This window comes from Suricata suricatta, chromosome 4 (genome assembly GCF_006229205.1).
Source record: "Suricata suricatta isolate VVHF042 chromosome 4, meerkat_22Aug2017_6uvM2_HiC, whole genome shotgun sequence".
Taxonomy (NCBI): domain Eukaryota; kingdom Metazoa; phylum Chordata; class Mammalia; order Carnivora; family Herpestidae; genus Suricata; species Suricata suricatta.
Genome location: NC_043703.1, coordinates 72,838,164 through 72,856,090, shown reverse-complemented (window position 1 = coordinate 72,856,090; position 17,927 = coordinate 72,838,164). Strand labels below are relative to the sequence as shown.

The window sequence follows — 17,927 nt, the reverse complement described above, 5'->3', positions numbered from 1 at the left end:
TTCATTCATTCAGAGACAGAGCATAAGCAGAAGAGGGGCAGCGATAGAGGAGGACACAGAATCCAAAGGAGACTTCATGCTCTGAATTGTCAGCACAGAGCCCAATGTGGGGCTCAAACCCACAGATGTGAGACCACGACCTGAAGCAAAGTCAGATGCTCAACTGACTGAGCCACCTAGGCATCCTTGTAGGTGGATATTTTTAACATAAACATGGCTACTCATTAATTCAACAAATGTTTACTGTGCACCATACTCAAAGCTTGTTACTAGGTATTAATGGAAGATGCAAACATGGCTTCCTATAGGCATTTAAAATCTGGCAAAAGAAAAATAAAACATAATTTGATGACTACCACAAAAAAGGTGAGGTAAGAAAGAAAAAAAGGTTTATGGGGGTTTGAATATTGGAGAGATTTTATGTCCTTTCGGGAGTGGGAAGCTTTAGTGGAAATTGTAGCAATTGGAAAATGTAAAATAGACACAAATCTACAATTAATAAATTAAAAATACCATCTAAATAAGAGGGATTAGACAAAATGAGAGATTGTTCTCAAGATATTGGGACTCCTTCAGCTGGCACCTTTCCTACCTTAAAATTATCAACAAATTAGTTTCAATGCATCTAGATCCATTTTTGCAATCATGGCTAAAATGTGCTATTCCTATAGGCGGAGGTGCACAAGGCCACACTCAAAATAATGTCCCCTCTCAATGGATGGGAAGCATTCAGATAGTCCTCTTTCTCCTAGTAAAACTATTCAGGACCAGCATGGCCACTCGTCGTTGATTCATTTTTATTGAGGTTTGTAATGTGGGTCAGTATGCTGATATCGTTGTGCAGCGCTTATCAGATTGTGAACGACAAGAATACACCAAGTCTGCGAGCTGTTTGCGAATATATAGACTCTTTTCGATAATCACAATGCCCTTTAACATCTGGAGTTCGAAGTGGCGCAAAAGGTGATTCCAATTGCAAACTAGCCTCCCTCGCATACATGTTTCTCTGGATACGTTTATGGTCCAAATCACACTGTAGCGATATTGCTGTAAAAACAAAACAAAACAAAACAAAACAAAACAAAACAAAACAAAAAACAAAGAAAGAAAAGAGAAGAAAAAATAAAAAGGAAAAGAAATTCCCTCTAAGCGACTGAAACTCATCTCTCCTTGGACTACTAATCCCATCATGCAACGCTCCCGTATTACCACTGTGTGGGGTGGAGTCGTAGAAGGGGCGGCAACGACGATGGCCTGTGCATTCTGGGCATTGTAGTCTGGGTCTCCGGCTGCAGTCAGGGCAATCCACGTGGTGCGTCTAGCGGCGGCTTCGGGCAGTGGCTACCCTGCTTCCTCCACCCGGTCCTCGAGGTGCGGGTCCCGGCGGGGCCGTGCTGGCGCCGCGGAGCAGGCTGCAGGGAGGCCCGGAGGTGGCCCAAGCCTTCGCGACGTTTTTGCGACAGCTGTGGCCGTGTTTCGCGGGTTCCCTCCCTCCTCCTCTTTCTGAGGAGGTACCGGCTGTTGTGCGGCGCTGCCTTTCTGTTTGAGTGTATGGGAGAGAGAGTGAGTGAGTGAGTGTGAGCGTGTGTGTGAGAGAGGGTGAGGCGTGAGTGCGAGTGTGAGAGGAGGAGAGCCTGCCGCGGCCGCCCCGCCGCTCCCCGCCGCGGGAGCAGAACGCGCGGCCGGAGAGAGCAGGAGACCCGGCGCCCCGGGAGCCCGCGGGGACAAGGGCAGAGACGCCGCTCCCCACCCCCAGCCCTCGTCCCTCTGCTCTCCTTCGCCCCGGGGGAACCTCCCGGTCCCCCCCCCCCCTCAGCCGGCCTCTGCCCCGCCGTCCCCCTGGATGTCCCCGGCGCTCTTGCGGGGCCTCCTCCTGCTCCTGCCGCATCAGTCGGGCTGGTGCTGCGGCCGCCGGGTGTAGAGCGGGCGGGTTCCCGGGGGCTGCTGCCGCCGGTGCTTCCCCGGTCCCCACCCCCGTCCCCCGGCCCCCCGACCCAGCTCTCCGGCCCCGGAGGCTGTGACAATGGACTATGACTTTAAAGTGAAGCTGAGCAGCGAGCGGGAGCGGGTCGAGGACCTGTTTGAATACGAGGGCTGCAAAGTTGGCCGAGGCACTTATGGTCACGTCTACAAAGCCAAGAGGAAAGATGGGTGAGTGTCGTGTCGGTGCGGGTGTCCGCGCTGGGCGGCGCTCCCGCAGGCCGCCGCAGGTAGCCGGGAGGGAGAGCGGGGCGCGGCGAGCCGGTCCCCCACTTCCTTGACACCCGAACGTGGCCCTGCCAGCCGGGCTTGGGGAGGAAGTGCTGTACTAGTGATCCAGAGCCACGCGAAATCCTGCCTGGGTGTTCCACTTTGGTGGCTAGTAGGGAGAAAGAGCTTCTACTCTACGGGCTGTGTACTTTTCGAGGGTTTCGGGTCTAGATTTAAAAAAAAAAAATCGTAGTAAAACGTCAGTTTAAAGGATTTTCGGGAGGAGGGGTCGGTTTATTATGGGAACCTTCTGGGGGATTTCCTCACCCGCCTCTGGAGTGACATCCATCAGTCTGGAAGGGAAGCTGTGATCCTTTCCTCCTCCAGTTTGTGATTGATTTATTACCAAATTTGGATTTTATTTGGGAGAAGGCAAGCAGCAAGTAAATGTGATGCTGAAGAGTTCTGCACGGTGATCGTCGGTAACCTAAATGTAGCAATTGTTATTTCGATACCATTAACCTGTGAGTTTTACATAGAACAATGGGGGTTTGGTGCAGGGTGGGTGGTGGGGAAAAAGGCAAGGGACTCATAGGGGCTCTCGTCTTCAGGCCTGTTCCCCCCAAATTTAGCTGTTGGCAATAAACTGTAAATAGTCCCTTTGCTTTAAATATTTCCCCCTAGAAATAACTCAATTAAGTCTATGGCTGGTAATGCTCCCAGTTTAGTTTCTTAAACAGGCAAGTGAAGTGTTCATTTTTCCTTTGTCAGTAGATGAATGTCGTGTAATATTGACAAAAGAGAAGGCAATTCTTAGTAGAGGGGTAAATATATTTCATTAACTCCTTGTTTCCCTCTCGTAAAAACGTTATGTGGATGTTGTCTGTTGCCTTTGACACTATAGAAAATTGCGAGAAAGATAATGTCAGGGTTTATTATATAATCTTTAGATTTCAGGATAAACAAAGTAACTCTACTTGAGTATCACTGTTAATTTGTTAGCTGCTGCTGTTTTAACATCTAAAAGAATTGCTTTTTTTTTCTTTCCCAAATTAGGTGAGAGGGTATGTTCAGAACTATATTAGCATTCAAATGAAACCGTTCATAAAGCTGAAGTTGGGGGTAGCCATATTTACAAATACTTTAATATTCTGGCTATTGAAAAAGGAGGCGTATATTCAACATTTTTCTTAGATTCACTGAGGTATCTTTCTAAAATAACTTAAAAGGGATTCTTCGAGGAAGATAGTGATTCTAATTAATTTGGTATCTGCATCTCAGTGCTTATGACAGTTAAAGCAGTACTGATATCTGGAAAAGGTAGGGATTTGAAAACTTGATACTTTGTGTGCTGCATGTATTTAAAAGTACTTCTTAGTGGAAGGGATAATCTGGTGACATTTAAGAAATCTGCATCCAGAGATACCTCCTGTTGACTCTCTTTATAATTTTCATAGAAGTATTTTAATAATATACTTAAAAAATTTTTTTCTCATATGATATTTTTCAAAAGCCTTAAACCATCTCCCTTTCCCCCAATATTATGTAATTTGGGGCACATTCAGAAAATTCCCAATCCCATGAGATTACACATAGTAGTACATTTGACAGCCTGTCATCTGCTTTGTAAAATTCTGGTGACTTTGAATTATTTTTAATCTCTCTGAGATTAAATTTACTTTCATAAATTACTGATTTAAGTTAATAAAATGTATAAATTTATTAACTTTCATTTTATATTTTATTTAAAGCCTGTGATATTGTTTAGTGGCAGGAGGTACTTTTAATTTTAACCATGTTTTATATCTCATGGTAAGGTTTTAATTTAGGCTAAGGATAATTTTAGAAGAATTAATACAATTTAAAAATAGCTTAATGTACATCATGTAAACAGTTCTTAGTCTTTTGTGATAGCTGAAAAGTACTGTTGCATTTTGGAAAAAAAATAACCTTATAATTCTTTGGGATTGTTTTCCAACAGCCTTTAATGATTTTGTTTATAGGATGAACTTTAAAAAAATTAAAAAAGGATCAAATGTCAAGAGAGTTTTAAAATTACTTAAGACAGTTTTTGTTTTCCAGAGGGAATCTTTTTGGTTTGGCTTCTCATAACCTCACTCGGGTGAAATATAGCATTGTATTTATGAGGCTCTTTTGATCTTCTGTCAGTGAAATGTAATTTAATGCATTTCAGTCCTGGTAAAATAAAATTTGTGGCTGTTTAATCTTTTGTAAAAAGATGATGACGAAATAATTTGTTTCGAGTATTGATTTACTTTCAAATAAAATTATACATTCTGTAACCGAAATTTCAGAGTGCTCTAGGAGCGCAGGCAAGAACACCTTCAAAGAGAATCCTGAGATGTACAGTGAAGTAGGTTTTGTTTAGACCTTTTTGATTATAAAATGAACACATGTGAATGAATGTATCTTTTCGGTCTGCAGCAGGCATCACAGAAAGTGAACACGTAGTAAAAGAATTCAGACTGGAGGCGATAGCTTCTTAAATTATTAAGTTCTAGGAAATAAAACAGCTCATAAGGTCATTTCTTTGACTTAAAGATTAATCCTATCCTGCTAGTGTACCACACTTATGATAAACTCAGCATTTTAAGGAATATGAGGAAGGAGGAAATACTTTATTTGAGGCTTGATTATATATATGGAAAAAAGGCCTTTTATAATTGTGTTAATTTCAGATTCTAATAGATAGAGTTAAAATATACATGCGCAATAAATCTTGGAAATAATTTGCTCTCACTGTCATCGTAAATGAGATAGTGTCCTTTGTGTCTGAACACCAAAAGGGTACTCTGTAGGAAGCAGGGAGATTCATTTTCTTTCTGAGTCAGTTGCATTTCCTCTTTGTACAATTTAGGCAACCAAACTCATTTTGTTCGAAAGAATGGAAAAGTGTGAGAAGACACAACAATTTGTGTTTTTAAATTCTAAACTCTTATTACAGGGACTGGACATTTCTGGCATTTAGAAATCAATTTGAGGTCAGAGTTTGATCTCCAAAAAAGAAAAGCAAAAATAGTTGTCCTAAACAGGGTTCTTAATTTGCTGCACTCTGGTGTTCAAAAGAATGGATTATGTGTAATTGGGAGTGTCTATGTGTTTGTGAGAGGGAGACATATACAGAAAACTTTCGTTGGGGCACTTTTGTAGGCAACCCCGAAGTTAGGAGGCAGTAATAATGATAATAGCTAAATTAATGAGTAATACCAAGTCCTGAGCAAAGCCCTTTACATTCATCATCTCTTTAATCCTCACCAAGTACCAGATCAAGTCGGTTCTGTTCAGTTTTACAGGTGAAGAAACTGTAAGAAAGGTTAAGCTGTTAGAAAGGTTAAATAAGTCTGTCCATGCTTATAAACGACTAATTAAACGTCAGCACTGCAATTAGAGGATTACAAAAGGTCCTCTTATTCTAGAGCACATGCTTTTAACCATTATGCTTCATAAAACTAAGATAAATATAAACCTGGACATGGAGATTTGGTGTTTTAGTGGGTCATTCAGAAAACACGAATGTCTTACCTATCACAGGACTAGTCTTTTTTTTTTTTTTTTTAATGTATATTTATCTTTGAGGGAGAGAGAGACAGAGCATGGAGGGTGGGGTGGACAGAGAGAGAGGGAGACACAGAATCTGAAACAGGCTCCAGGCTCTGAGCTGTCAGCACAGAGCCTGATGCAGGGCTGGAACTCATAAACTGCAAAATCATGACCCAAGCAGAAGTCAGATGCTTAAGTTGGAGGCTTAACCGACTGAGCCACCCAGGTGCCCCAAGACTAGTCTTTTCAATGAACTGAATTAACTGGTATACTTTTTAAATACATTTCTGAACAGCCCTGGTTTTTTCAAGTGCAACAAGTGTTTATGTAGATATGTTGGTGTATCTATACACACACACACACACACACACATATGTGTGTGGAGGGGGAACCAAAGATCTTCATCTAGTGGAAGAAACTCTTAAGTTGGGGAGGCAAATATGAGTTTGAGTTCAGACTCTGCTTCTGATTACCAGTCTGACCTTGGGTAAGTCACTTGTGATTGTAGACCTTGGTTTGCTTATTTGTAAGATTAGAGGGTTTGAGTTGATAATTTTTAAGGTCTTTTTCTAGTGTTATGATTTGAGGAAATAAATTATGAATAATAAAGTGTAATCCTTTTGTAGGATGAGGTAAACAGCCACTAAAACAAATTTTACTTTAGATAGTGGTACACTTCTTTGTTTTTTAGTCTCATGCTTTAATGTAGGTTCTCACCAACTGCCTAAGAGAAGTTAGGGTAACTTCCAAGGCCTGCCAGCTGCTTTACCTGTCTTACACTGCGGTAGCGTTCCATCATCTTTATTTCTTAAAATGTTGGGATTTATGGAGTGTGCTTGCCCCCACTCCTGAGAACCATTCATTTGGTGGCAAGCACACAGGACCCTGATTCAGTCTGTATTGGGGCTTTACCTCAGTTTTAATTCCTTAATTATGCTCAGAACGTGGTGGAACCCTTTATTGCCCCTGAAGGAATCGAATAGTTTTTCTTCTGAATATTGCTGAACTCTGTATCTGTATTCTGTTTAACTTAAATATTTCTTTAGACGTCAAGGGCAACATATATACCCATTACTGAGGATTTTGCATGCCTAGTAAGAAGTATTCCTTATAACTTTAAAAAAAAATGTGATGGAAAGGGACACTGTTAAATTCATCTACTTTGGATATTCAGTGCATTCAGATGTACTGGTAAAGGCTACTTTGAGGTTTCATGCTTAAATCCCATTTTCTTAGTAGCAAGCCTGGCAGATTAATTCATTTGGGGTTTGTTCATTTGATTTTTACTTTTTCTGTTTCATTCAACATTTGAAGAAATCCATACAGTCATCCACTAACTAATATTTATTGGACCTTTTATGTGCCAAGCACTGTCCAAAGTATTGGGAATATGAAGATGAATAAACTATTCCATTATTTGAGGAAGTATCTGCGGGGGAAACAAATGTAAATACACTGTAGCAATTTAATAAGCACTATAATAATTAATACAAGATGCTATTGGAACACAGAGATGGAAACTGCCAACTGTTCAGGGTTTTCAAGGAAGGCCTCTCAAAAATGGCAACATTTCATTTGACTCAAATGATGGGGAAGATCTCATCAGAAGGGGTGTTTTGAGAGGAGGAGGATAAGGAGAGGTGCTTTTTTATTGTGCTCTTAACAGACCCTGGAAGGTTTTGTGGGTTTGAATTTTTTCTTTTCCTGCCTTCCCTCCCCACACCTTTTTGCCTTTGAGGCTCCTACCGAATGTGTCCTACCATGTACATACACACAGAAGGTCCGTTGTATCCACTGGACATGATGAAGTTTCTGTTATTTCACAACAAACACCCTACTTCTCTGTGTGGCATTTTTCCATCACAAGAATGTTGCTGAATCAGAGTAAAGCTGTCTCTGAAATTCAATGTCTGACTTACAGATTTATGTCTTGTATGTAAAACTGCCATGGCAGAGCTCCATTTTGATTACAGCTCTTGATAGCAGATGATTCTACTTTGGCCTCACCTCCATGGGGAGTAGGGAGCCAGAATTTTCTATGCTGCAAGATGGTGGTGGCAACAAATTCCCAAAGGGAGAATTTCTCTTGTTGGAAGCTGATGTGGGAAGAGATGGAAGGTGGGGAGGGGGTCCAGCATACTAGATTTCAGCTAGGAAAACAGAAACAATGACAGATTATTATACATTATCGTAGGCCATTTTGCAAACTTAACTACTTTTTCAAAAATTTTTTTGTCTTGGCAAATGTGTTCAGAATTACGATTTACAAACATTTAGAACGTGATCCGTATAGAAGTTGGGAACTGTGTATGCCAATATGAGTTGATAAATAGATATCACCTGTGGCTGCTGTCATCTTTACTGTAGTGCCTTTTATTGTTGAATCTGATCCTCATTGTCTCTTTATTCTTTATCTATTTGTTTTCTGTTCTTAGCTGCTGCTAGAGAATGAAAATCTTACTGTCCTTTCCTTCTTCAGAACAATTTGTAAATCCTTTCCTTCACACCAACTTAGGTTGGCCTTGGTCCTCTCTTTGTTACTCAGAACCTACTAAGATATTTTTTTGTCTTTAGGTATTTCTTCCCTCAAGGCAGTTCTGGATGTTGTGATTAAACAGTGATTTTCAGCTGTTATTTTGATCATCATCCTTGAAGACCCCTCAGTGTCATGATTCTCGAGATTCTTTATCATGGTCATTGTTAGAATCACAGACCAGTTCCTGCTGCAGCAGGCTGCCTTTACTGATGGACTTTATGTAGTGTCCTTCAGATGTGTGATGGCAGAAAAAATGCTGAGAACCCCGTCTTTAAAATTGAGCTATATTACATACCGTGACATTCACCCTTTTCAAATGTGCAATCCACTGCTTTTTAGTACATTCCGAAGGTATACAGTCATTACCTCTAATTCCAGAACATTTTTATTACCCCAAAGAGAAACTCCATATCAGTTAGCCATGACTCCACACCCCCCATCTTTCCAACTCCTGGCAACCACTAATCTACTTTCTTTCTTTATGGATTTGCCTGTCCTGGACATTTCATATAAATGGAATTACACAATGTATGACCTTTTTTTGTCTCTTAGCATAATGGTTTTTTTTTTAATTTTTTAAAATGCTTATCTATTTTTGAAAGAGAGTTACAGAGACAGCATGAGTGGGGGAGGGGCAGAGTGCGAGGGAGGCACACAATCTGAAACAGGCTCCAGGTTCTGAGCTGTCAGCACAGAGCCCAATGAGGAGCTTGAACCTACAAACCGGGAGATCCTGACGTGAGCCAAAGTCAGATGCTCAGCCGACTGAGCCACCTGGGTGCCCCAAGCATAATGTTTTTAAGATTCATCGTTATTGTGCATATATCAATATCTCATTCCTTTTTATGATTAAATAATATTGCATTCTGTGGATATACCACATTTTGTTTATCCATTCATCAGTTGGTGGACATTTGTGTTATTTCAACTTTTTGGTTATTATGAATAATGCTGCTTATAACACTCATGTTTGAGTTGTCATGTGAGATGTTTGTTTTCAGTTCCCTTGGGCATACAGCCAGGTATGGTAACTGCATGTTTAGCTTTTTGAGAAACTGCCAAACCTTTTCAAAGCAGTTGAGAACCACTTTTGAGTGGCTTTACCTTGACTTTGTTTTAGGACCAAGATCTTTATTGTTCGTGACACCAGACAGTGAGACGCAGGAGTGTTCACACTCCAGTCCATTATGGTGACTCTGAAGTACAAGTGAATAAAATTGCCCTTCCATCAGATCAGACCACCATTCTGACCTTTGCCTCAGGCAGAAATTTTTTCCCCCTAACTGAAGTAGGTTATAACATTTAGCTTCAGAAATTCAGACTACTTATCTTAACATACAACTCCCAATAGTTCCCTCTTCACTAATCACCCCGCAAAACATATTTAGTCCTTCGTAGATGTATTGTGTAACTGCTTCAGAGTATGTGTGGTTAATGTTTATATGTCCTTTGGGTCTTTCTGGTGAATGTTTATGGGTTAGATATTATAGATTTCCTCTAGGGCAGCAGTTGTGGGCCCCTCAGTTCCTGGCACACTGCCAAATGTTGACAGGTACTTAACACTTTTTTTAATTTTTGGTGTACATGAAATTCATATTTGAAAGTCTTCCTTTTAAAGTTGCTGAAATTAAAAACTTGAGTGTGTGATAGGAGAGTAGAAAAGCAGCATCTTGTGAAAATACTTGGAGAAGCAAAGTTTGACAGGCTGGCTGTATTGATACTAGGAACAAAACTGAACAAAACCAAAAGCCAAAGACAGGGCAAACGTTGTTGATCAGCTGAGCCAAAAACAAGGTCCGAGGTATTTGAAAAATTGAACCACTACAAAGAATAAAGCTTTCTTTCTGAAATATACCTTGTAAATAAATCAGTTTAAATGGGAGATCAAACCTATATTTCTAAAGTTAAGAGATATATTGTCTCTGAACCAGATTGACATTTTTGTTTAAATCATGACATTCCATGATTGATATTTGAAGTTTATTTTTGTTATGTGAATAAATTGTTTAGGCTACTACTACTCAAGGTAACTCAGTTACTCATCTCTCTAGACAGCTCTTTTAAAATTTATGGCTTTATTATAGCTCATGAATTCCAATAAATAATCATCCTAAGGACAGGAATTCTTTACATCCTGAGACAAGGACCACTGTTTCTAGACTCCCGAATTTAGAGGTTGTTTAGAGAACTGAAGGGATTTAAAAAACCTAAAACGTGTCCATCAGTGGTTGTTATGACTTATGTTAACCAAGTCATATTTCTGGGGAAAGCAGAGGTGAGTATTGAAAAATCATTTTTGTAAGATTTCTGTTTTAAGGAGAGCCAATTGTGAAAATTTGAATTCATGTAGAATAAATTTATTTGGAGTTTTTTCACTTTATGAAAGAATCCCTTTAAGTACATAAGCTCTCAGTGTATTTACCACATGACTCAGTTTGCAAAAAATTCAGTATATACACAGTTTCCAAGAAAACATTGTGTAAAGTGAAACACTTGTAATGCATTTTCTAAAGTTGACCTAACATTGACGATTCTTTTAAATGTAAATTCACATCATTTAAATATTAGACATTTTGTTATAGTTTCTTTTTAGCTGTAGTGTTTTGTTTTGTTTTGTTTTTGGTAAATTTATGTTTTTAATTTATTTGGTAGCTATTTGCTGAATGTCTCTGATATATCCGGTTCTGTGCCTGATGTTGGTGATTCAGCAGTGAAGGGGCCAGGGTCTAAGTCCTTAGGGAACTTAGGGATGCGGGCAAATAAAAAGGTAATTATAACATAGTGGGATAGGGCTGTGATAGGGAAAATGTATAGGTTGCCATGGGGTACCTGATCTGCTCTTGGGGGTTCACGGATGGTATTTCAGTTGTGACTTGAAAGATAATTAGAAGTTACATGAGTGAATGGGCAGTAAATAAGAGTGAGTGAAGGCTGGGGAGTTACAGTGCAGGCTAGAGGGGTAGCGTCTGGTTTCAGAATTTATAAAGGAAGGAGTTCTATCTGGTGGAAAAGGGAGTATGGTAGGGGTTGTATGATAGGCAGTAAGCAAATTTTAACTTAATTTGAAGTGATTTCGAGCACTTTCATGTTACATTGTAGGTGGGAAGGCGAAAGCTTTCTCCATGGCCCTTTGGAGCCACCATCAAGTAGCATTTATAGAGATACAAAGAGAAGATAGTATGGTGAGGGAATTGGAAGACTTTCAATACCAGATCATAGAGGCTAGTAACAGGTAGGGTGAGAGGTATGAAAAATTAAGTTGGAGAAGTAAGTGGAGTCTTGGAAATCGTGTCATGGACTTCTTATTTGATTCTGAAGACAATAGGACCATTTGTAGGATTTTAAACGGGTAACAATCATTTAAAAAGATTGCTTGACAACTTATTCAGAATAGCTAGCTACAGGGAACTGGGGTTAGGCAGATGTAATAGTAATCCAGGTGAGAGATGCTGGAAGCTTAAATTAGGGAGTGACAGAGGGGATGGGAACAATCGATAGGACCTGTTGATTTATTGAACGTGAGAGAGGAAAAAGTAAGAAGAACCATGGATATGGTCTAGGTTTCTGGCATGAGCAGCAAGATATTACCATTCACATAGGTAGCCAAAACAGAAAGAGGAGCAAGTTTAATGTGGAGGATGGTGAATTGAGTTTTGGTGTTCATGTACCTGTTAAACATCTAAGAGGAAATGTCAATTAGGCAGATAACACGAGTGTAGTGCTCAAGATAGAGATCGGGATAGGGATACATTTGGGAGTTACCAGGGATGTGAAGTAATAGCCTTGAGTGATTTTGAAATTTTCTAGGGAAAGTGTAGAGTAAGAAGAGGTCCTAAGACAGAATGTAGAGGAACAGATCAGATGTTCATCCAGGACGCCAACAAGTTGAGCCCTGAGAAGGAGGAGAAAACTCAGGGTCGTTCCCATTGTGCACCAGCAGTTGTGCAGCATATAACGTATTGACTGTGCATGGCAACTTGGAGAAAAACCAGGGCCTTGTAGGTAAAATCATACCAACCAAGGCAAGAGTGTTTTCAGAAAGAGCGGTAGGTGTGCCTTATGCCACACAGAGGGCAAGGGAGATAATGAAGTATTTGCGTTAAGTATTTTATTTATTTATTTATTTATAATTATTTTAATGTGTATTTATTTTGAGAGGGAGACAGAGCAAGCAGGGGAGGAGGAGAGAGAGAGGGAGAGAGAATCCCAAGCAGGCTCCATCCACCCCATCAACACGGAGCCTGACACAGATCTGGGACCCAGGAACTGTGAGACTGTGACCTGAGCCAAAGCCAAGTTTTTTAAACAAAAGAAAAATTCAGTGAAAGATTTTTGGACACTAGAATTGAAATTATAACTCACTTTGTAGTTTTTATCCAAAATATTTTGTGGTACTTTTATGGGTAGCCTTATCATTCAGGGCCAAGCAATGAAGAAGTTGACTTCCATCTTTGGTTCCACATAGGCTGTATTATTGAAGCTAAAATTGTAGATGCTAGCTGGCTGTTTATTTGTTTGTTCGTTCATTCATTCATTCCATGCTTTTCAAGATAGTTTTTTTTTTTAATAAAATAGCTTTTTTTCTCTGGTTATAAAAGAATTATAATTCTACAATTACAGGTTTGTTGTAGAAAATTCATACTCCAGAACTGTATACAGAAACTAAAAACCCTAATTTTACTACTGGAGACTATTACTATTTATCATCTTTTCAGATAACACTATGAATGTAGGTAGAGATTAATGGAATCTACTATGATCTGACATTTTTTTCATTCAAGAATATCTTTTCCTGTCAGCAAATACAGTTTTATTTTATTTTATTTCTTTTAACATTTATTTATTATTGAGAGAGAGAGACAGAACGTAAGCAGAGGAGGAGCAGAGAGAAGGGGAGACACAGAATCCGAAGCAGGCTGTACTGACAGCTCAGAGCCTGTCATGGGGCTGTAACCATGAACCATAAGATCATGATCTCAGCCGAAGTCAGACGCTTAACCAACTGAGCCACCCAGGTGCCCCTGCAAATGCAGTTTTAAATCATCAGTTTTAATTACTGCAGTCATTACATTATATGTATGTATGTAAATATGTATCTAGTGAACCAGTTTTCTAGTGACAGAAAAAATTTAGTCTCCAAATTTAGCCATTACAGTTAACAAATGACCTCCTAGAAAATATGTCTGCAGTTCTCCAACTGTAGTAAGTCCTTGAAGTGGAATTTCAGGGTCAAAGGTTATGTATTTTCAACAAGCATATTTTTCTTATAAGATTGGGTTGTGAAATTCATATATCCTCATGATAAAAAATTCAAACAGTACATAAGGGTACCTAGGACACTCTAAGTCTCCCTCTTTAGAATAATTATTGTCAGCAGCTCCTTGTGTATATGCATATAGAAGCATATATATATGGATAGATAGACTTTGAAATTTATTGTAATACTTTATTCATGTTGAGCAGATAATAATACATATGTATGAGTAAATGTAAACATACTGAGTAAGTGTAAATGTATGTGCTTTCACACATAACCAGCCACTCGGGTCCTTTTTCCCAGAGCTGTCCACTGATAACTTTCTTGTATACATTTTACAGTTTGTGGAAACAAATGTCTTTTGACTTTGTTTACAGTATTATTTTTCATGTGCACCTCTTATTTTTAGGAAGTTACATTTATCACTTATTTCTTTAGTGGCTGCTGGGTTATGTGTCAGAATTATTTAGAAAGGTCTGTTATGTCATTATGTTTAAACACAAATTGTATAATATTATATATATGAGTCCGTGTCTTGCTTTTTACGCCTCATATGTTTTGGTGATCAGTACCTGCACACAGATCGCAATTCATTTCATTAACTTATCATTCTGTTTTATGGATATAATGTGGTATACTGGTCCCATTGAAGAGCCTTTAGGGTCTTCCACTTCTAAAACACACTGCAGTAAATGTCTTTTACATCTATCTTTGCACACAACATTCTCAGATGGAGGCAGAGAACTTTCCAGGTCCCCAGGCTCCCCCCAGGGATATTTGTTGTGGCTGATACCACTGGTGAAGAGTAAAGTTCTTATGAAGTAAGAGGAGCTCCCTTGCTATGTCTACAGGGATTTTCATCCCTCCTGGTATCTCAGTTCTAGAAACTGGTCGTTATGCCCAAGCACAAGTTACTGATAACGACCCTAGTACATGACTGCAGGACTGGTGAAGCACAGGTCAGTTTCCCAGAAAGAAATCTTAAGAGGCCTGGGCTTAAAAGGCTCTTCTGTGGGCCAGTCTTATGTCCTCTAAACAGGTTGCACTAATTATATGCACATCAAACTCCAAAAACAAAACTTATCTGAAAGGAAGAAGCAGGAATAGATATAGTAATAGCATGTTTGAATCATGGGGGTTAAATACATCGTAAAGTTGGAATTGTTTAGATTATACTTTTGGAACTTTTGCTTTGAGTTCTCTTTTCGCACATAGTCTTATGTACTTTAGATTACTTGCTGGGCTAGAAAAATTTAAGAGCCATGTGGATGCTTGAAGTTACAGTCATCATTATGTTTACATCTTATTTCATGTTCACTTCATCAGATTTCTCATTTCCAAGTCAACTGCTGGTACACTTTGTTCCTATTACAAATAACTAATGCTCTGTATATATTCTACCTCCACCCATTTGTTTAACACTGACTCTTACTTTTTGCTTAGATGATCCCTTCTTTTTCCTGTTACTTGGCTTCCATTCTCTACCCAGTGCTGAGCTTCACCCCATTTTTTTCCTTTCTCACACTTTTTGGCTTGCTTTTTCTGTTTAGTTTTTTTTTTTTTGGTTTTAGCCTTGTGCTTTGTCACCTTTCACAGGTGACCGGTGGGCTTGCCTCCATGGACTCGTTCTGCGAATAGAATTGCTTGACTTTGTGTGTTCAGCAGAAGTAATCATTCATGGTAGATAAGCTGGCATGTGATTATCAATAAGATAATTCTGATGCATTTTACCTTTGAAGAGACTTTTTAAAGTTTTAAGTACCACTAAAAATAATTCTTTATTCAAATACGTAATTTCTGCTAGACAGAGTTAGAAGAAATTTACTCTGTTTAGAGAGTTAGGAAGCAGAAGGAGTATGCAAACAGTTTATCTTCTTATCTTAAAATCGACTTTAGTACAAATGAGTCCAGCTCTACTTGAAAATTTAAACCACATATCCTGGAGTTGAAAGTTACTATTATCCTGTTTTATCGAAGACTAGCTGACCTCTGCTGATCCCCTTCAGGCTTGTGACATGAACTAGATTCTGAAGTATGTAAGTGAAAAAAACATAAGGCCATCTATCAAAGTAGCAAATACTTCTCATACTTCATCTGTTTCTCTTCTGGTTTTTTGTTTGTTTGTTTTTTTGGATTGGATCATTCAATTCTAAAAGGTAATTTAGCCTGATGTTCTTCCAGTACTTGAAGTTTTCGATGCAATCAGAAACAAACCAAGTATAACACTTTTAAACCCTATTATTTTGACTTTGGTCATGCAGTGTCTTTGTTCTCTTTCTACCATGCTTTGTAACCGGACTCACTGAGTCTAAGTATGCTTGCTGGTTCTCAAATCAGAATGCGGTACAATTACATTTTGCCGTAGTGAAATTCTGTACTATAATTATCCCAGAAACGTTTTGGAATGTAAGATAACATTTGAAACTAGTTATTTATTCCAAAAGTGTTTAAAAGTACATATGATTTTGTTGCAGTTCCTAAGTAAGGAAATTAAATCCCAGTGTCTTCATCAGAAAATATTAGTAACACCTTCCAAGAAGTTATAAATTTATAGCTTATAAAAGTTTTTTATAGCTTTATCAAGGTAAAATTTCCATACCATACAATTTACATATGTAAATGTACAGTTCCATGTATATTCAGAGTTGTGCAGTTATGACCATAATCCAGTTTTAGAATGGTTTTTGTCCCTCCAGAAGAAACCCTGTACCCACTAGCTGTCATTCCCCTTTCCCTTCAACCTCCTAGCCCTAGGCAACCACAAATCTGTTTTCTGCATCTGGATTTGCCTACGGTGGACATTTCATTTAAATGAAATCATACAGTATGTGGTCTTTTGTGACTGGCTTCTTGATTTAGCTTGTACCACATTTTGTTTAGTCATTTATTAATTGATAGATATTTGAGTTGCTACCACTTTTTGGTCATGCTGCTGTGAACATTGGCGTACAATGTGTGAGTTCCTGCTTTCAATTCCTTGGATATATGCCTAGAAGTAGAATTCCCAGATCATATGGTAATGCTGCTTAATTTTTACCTAACCATCAAACTATTTCCACAGTGGCTGCACCATTTTACATTCATACTAGCAATGCACAAGGGTTCCAATTTCTCTACATTCTTACCAATACCTATTTTCCTCTTTTTTTTTTTTTGTTAATATAGCCATCCTAATGGGTATTGTGTGGTATCTCATTATGGTTTTGATTTGCATTTCCCTGATAGCAGTGATGTTTAGTATCTCATACTTCTTGACCATTTGTGTATCTTCTTGGGAAAACATAATCAAATCCTTTGCTCATTTTAAAATTGGGTTATCTTTTTATTATTGAGTTGTAGGGGTTTTTTATATTCTAGATACTAGACCCTAATTGGATACATGATTTGCAAATCTTTTTCTGACTCTGGATCGTCTTTTACTTTCTTGTCAGTGGTGTTTATAGCCCAGAAGTTTTTAATGTTGATACAATTCAATGTATTTATTTTTCCTTTTGTCACTAAAAACTGCTGACTGAACCAAGGTCACAAAGAACTTACTCCTATATATTTTTCCTAAGAGTTTTATAATTTTAACTCTTATATTTAGATAGGTCTGCAATCAGTTTTGAATATCGTGTGAGTTGGGGTCCAGCTTCGTTCTTTTGCAGCTTGTGGATATCCAGTTGTCCCAGCATCTTTGAATTGTCTGGGCACCTTTGTTAAAAATTGGTTGGTCCTAAATGTAGGACGTTTTCCTACACCGTCCGTTCTGGTTTCCTAATCTATGTTTGTCCACAAGCCAGTAGTACACTACATTGGTTACTGGGCTTTTATAGTCTGTTTCAAGATTGGGAAGTGTGAGTGCTTCGATTTTGTTCTTCTTCAAGATTTTATTTCTCATTTTTTAAGTTGTAGTAGTATACACCAAATATAAAGTTTACTGTTAAGTATACCATTCACTGATATGAAGAACATTCTTATTGGTTGCTCAGCCATCCCCCACCATCCATCTCCAGAACTCCCTACATCTTACAAAACAAACACTACCTGGTCAATAATAACTCTCCCTACTCCCCTCATCCAGCCCCTGCTTTTTGTGGAAACCCCCATTCTGCTTTTTGTGTCTGATTTTACTGTTTTAAGTACCTCATGTAAGCAGAATCATACAGTATTTATTTTTTTGTAACGGGCTTATTTCACTTAGCTGCGTGTCCTCAGAATTTGTCTATGTTGTAGCACATATCAGAACTTACTTCCTTTTTAAGGCTAAGTAACATTTCATTGAATATACCATATTTTGCTTATCCATTCATTGACTTATGGACACTTCGGTAGCTTCCACATTTTAGCCACTGTGAAAATTGCTGTTGTGAATATGGGTGTGCAAATATCTCAAGACCCAGC

General features: G+C 38.8%; 1 protein-coding gene across 3 annotated transcripts in view; it reads left to right on the top strand.

The window, feature by feature from the left end:
- Positions 1–1,297: 1,297 nt before the first annotated feature.
- Positions 1,298–17,927, top strand: part of CDK8 (cyclin dependent kinase 8) — a 115,257-nt gene continuing 98,627 nt past the window's right edge. The window contains exon 1 of one of the 3 annotated variants that reach the window (XM_029936930.1): positions 1,298–2,151. In XM_029936930.1, the coding sequence (XP_029792790.1) occupies positions 2,024–2,151 (128 nt within the window). In that variant the 5' untranslated portion in view covers positions 1,298–2,023. The remainder of the gene's footprint in view (positions 2,152–17,927) is intronic. The other 2 variants (XM_029936929.1, XM_029936928.1) reach the window with 2 other exon arrangements.